The 3,694-nt window shown below is 37.2% G+C and overlaps 1 protein-coding gene across 1 annotated transcript; it reads left to right on the top strand.

Moving 5' to 3' along the window:
* On the top strand, window positions 1,273-3,274 carry LOC109232785 (heavy metal-associated isoprenylated plant protein 23-like). Its single transcript, XM_019398516.1, has 2 exons — window positions 1,273-1,645; window positions 2,441-3,274. Exons 1-2 carry the CDS (start codon window positions 1,486-1,488, stop codon window positions 2,737-2,739), a joined length of 459 nt encoding a protein of 152 aa, XP_019254061.1. The 5' UTR covers window positions 1,273-1,485; the 3' UTR covers window positions 2,740-3,274.

The following is a 3,694-nucleotide window of genomic DNA, read 5'->3' as shown; positions in this document are numbered from 1 at the left end:
TCGCAACGGCCTGCGAACGCTGAAAGAATGCGCCGTACGCCTTCAAAATTCTGGACGTGACCAAATACGTACCCGGCGCATACTCATTTTCCACGGCCATCGCCATTATATGAAAGGCTACGGCCATCTATAATGTATGAAAGGCTCTCCAACATATGAAAGGCTACGGCCATCTCCAATATATGAAAGGCTACGGCCATCCCCAATATATGAAAGGCTACGACCGTCTTTAATATATGAAAGGCTATGGCCATCCCCTTTATATGAAAGGCTACGACCATCTCTAATGTATGAAAGGCTCTCCAATATATGAAAGGCTACGGCCATCTCCAACGTGTAAATGGCTAAGGCCACCGCCGTCAATAAGTCGACCCCCTTATTCGAGTTTTTTTCCAAAATCACAATCGATGAAGTCCGCTCATCGAGCTCGGCCGAAACACGACCTCAATAAGCGGAGAGACTAACTGTATGGGTCAAAATCTGATCTCACAGTAATTAACGGAGTTAATCTCGTCTTGAGCTAATCCATAATTAATAAGTGGTATGGCCACATATTCATAACAGGATTCGACTCTTGTCCGATTTAATCTACGAGGGCACGGCCCATTCATCCCCCATGGGGACGGAACCTCAGCGTGGCCACGGCCATTTATTGCCAGCTCACGAAGCTCACATCTATAAATACTAAGAGTGGAAGCCCTAGAAAAGGGGGCTTCTTCTTCATCACTATTCACAAAAGAGAGAGAGAAGAGAAAAATATACCCATCTTATTGGAAGAGAAAACACCATTGTAAGGCTCTGAACCTCTTCATGGAGAGGCAGACCAAGCAAATATTATGAATAAAAGCTGTTAAGATTTCTTCTCCTAACCTTGAGTACTTATTTTCATGTTCTTCGCTTGGTCCAATGGATTATTACGATTTGCTATGATTTTTCCATGATTTATTTATATTGTTTTATACTCATAAGATATGTGATAACTTTTGAGCAAACAAAAATATTACTATAATATTGTATCTCATTATTCCTTTATGATACAGACCGCGTTTTCTCTTCTTTAAATCAAAAGTAAGATACTACTAGTACATATTTAGTTTAAACAAATAAAATATAAATCCATGCTTGCATGAGTAATTGAGCTCCTTATAATATCAAGCTCATGTTTAGGGGTGGGGGGGGGGGGNGGGGGGGGGCGCTTTCTTTTTCTCCCATGTGTTCAGAAGAAAAGGCCTATATAAGAAGTAGACCTGTGTAAAGAAAAATATCAAATTTAGGAGAGTAACCTTAGAACCATTTTCCTTCTCTTTTCAATTTCTTGGCCTCAGAAAAACCTTCTCTTTGGGGGTTTTCTTTGCTAAAAATTTTGTTTTAAGCATATGAAAAAAGATTCTAGTGTTCACTTTCTTGTTCTAAACTTGTGGTAATTTACTTAGTTTCTTTGACATTTTGTATAACGAGATCATAAAGTAAAAAACCAAAGAGAATATGGGTCTTATAGGAACGTTGGAGTACATTTCTGATATGATGAGCAGTAGTCATAAGTCCAAGAAGAAGAAGAAGCAGTTTCAGACAGTGGAGCTTAAAGTTAGAATGGATTGTGATGGCTGTGAGCTTAAAGTCAAGAAAGCTTTGTCTTCATTAAGTGGTAAGAATTTAAACAATATAGTATGTTATAATATTTGATGTTTTGTTATTTTCTTACATTAGAGGTTCATCTTCTTCACAACATTGGCATGCATATAGATGGCAAGCGGTGCAGAGCGAGGAGGGTGCGGGGAAGGTTTTATCTTAACCCGCAAAATTTCAACCCGCCCCGTCTCGCACCACCCCGCATAGTATTTGCAGCCACGTTCACCCACTCCGTGTCAATACCCGCGTCCACCCGCCGTGCACCGTTTCACATAGTATTTGCACTCGCGTTCACCCACCCCGTATCAACACCCACGTCTACCCGCCCCGCACATGATGTGTACAGGGGTTGAATTTTCTCTCGTACAAATTGCTATATTATGCATCTTTGATAAAAGTTGATCTTTGTTTTAATTAACTTCCTGAGTTTAAACTCTATGCAACATGTACACATTATTTATATAATCAGATAACCTATATGGTAATTATAGTGTATATACAAAATATGATACATATTACTCCATCCGTCCGTGAAATTTTATGTTGTCTTGATTGGTCGCGAAGATTAAGGAAGAGAACAAAAATTGAAAGTTATGGTCTAAAATTTGTGGGACTATATGTCATCTTAAAATATATATAAAAAGATGTTATACTTTTTTTAGGATAAACTAAAAGAAAAGAGTGTTACATAAATTGAAATGCGATAAAGTAATACGTAATTTGTAGCCTGATAAAATTGTTAACGGTAATTAACTTGCTATAATAAGTTAAATTACAATAAGTAATTAAATAATTTCTTTAATGTTTGCAGGAGTTAAATCAGTGGAGATAAACAGAAAACAGCAAAAGGTGACAGTAACAGGATATGTGGAAGCAAATAAAGTGTTAAAGAAGGCAAAGTCAACAGGGAAGAAGTCTGAGATTTGGCCCTATGTGCCCTACAATTTAGTGGCTCAGCCCTATGCTGCAGCAGCTTATGACAAGAAAGCTCCTCCTGGTTATGTTAGAAGGGTTGAAAACACAACCATTGGAACAATTTCTACATTTGAGGACCCTGCTTATGTCACCATGTTCAGTGATGACAACCCTAATGCTTGCTCCATAATGTAACAACAACAATAACTACACCTCAAATTCCGTGAAAGTTAAGATCGACTATATGAATTCTTACTGTTTATGTCGCTCGGTTTCAAATTCAATGGGATTTTATTATAGCGATGGTATATGTTCAGCTTGCATGCGCTATTAACTATTTCATCGGATAACTTCTACCTCCGGGGAAGTATGAAAGCTTGTAGGGGAAAAGGGTTTGAGAAGTGAGATAAGGGAAATTTTTTGTAGGTGGTAGTGCATGGTTGGCAGATGAGTTTCTCCTAAGCTTACCAATAATACTAGTACTATTCTTGTATTTTCTTATTCCTATTTTGTTATTATTACATGTTGTGTCATTCGCTTTTGTTACCCTATTACCTTGTTGTTGTTATTATATTGTTTGTTGTTTTATTTCGTTGTTCGTTGTGAGCCTATGGTCTATTGAAAACTTCTCCTCTATCTTCATGAGGTAGAGGATAAGGTGTATGTACAACATTACCCTCTCCAAACCTACTTGTAGATTACACTGGTTATGTTATTGTTGTTGTTGGTAGTGCATGGTGATTTTTTGGATAAATTCTTGGATGATTGGGAATTGGTTGTTGTAGAAAACCTACTTTTAGAATTATAGAATGTTGTTTGGAACGTTTCCCTTTTGTGTTAAATATATGGAATGGTACTATATTACTACAATGTGGTGGTTATGGTTTTCTTTTGATGATATATACTAGGTGGGATGATGATGATGAAGATTTTCCTCTCACGTCGTACACAGCTGTTCATAACATTCCCTCAAGCAATTAAAGAAGTTTGTTTGAGTTGAGAGGCTCCTATATATCAATAATGCAAAATTATTTGCACTATTAATAAAAAAAAGGACAACTCAATACACTATGCTTTATTATGTGCCAGGTCTAAGATAGAAATTGGACTACATTGAATATTGTGTACGCAACTTTATCATTATCTATGT

The sequence above is a fragment of the Nicotiana attenuata genome, chromosome 9, assembly GCF_001879085.1.
Source record: "Nicotiana attenuata strain UT chromosome 9, NIATTr2, whole genome shotgun sequence".
Taxonomy (NCBI): Eukaryota; Viridiplantae; Streptophyta; class Magnoliopsida; order Solanales; family Solanaceae; genus Nicotiana; species Nicotiana attenuata.
Note: the sequence above shows the minus strand (reverse complement) of the source record. Positions and strands in the feature narration are given on the sequence as shown.

What these genes read in the sequence shown, in the direction of transcription:
- LOC109232785 (XM_019398516.1), top strand. Translation starts at nt 1,486, where the DNA reads ATGGGTCTTATAGGAACGTTGGAGTACATTTCTGATATGATGAGCAGT. An exon ending in AGCTTTGTCTTCATTAAGTG is followed by an intron (nt 1,646 to 2,440) that starts GTAAGAATTTAA and finishes TAATGTTTGCAG; the next exon opens with GAGTTAAATCAGTGGAGATA.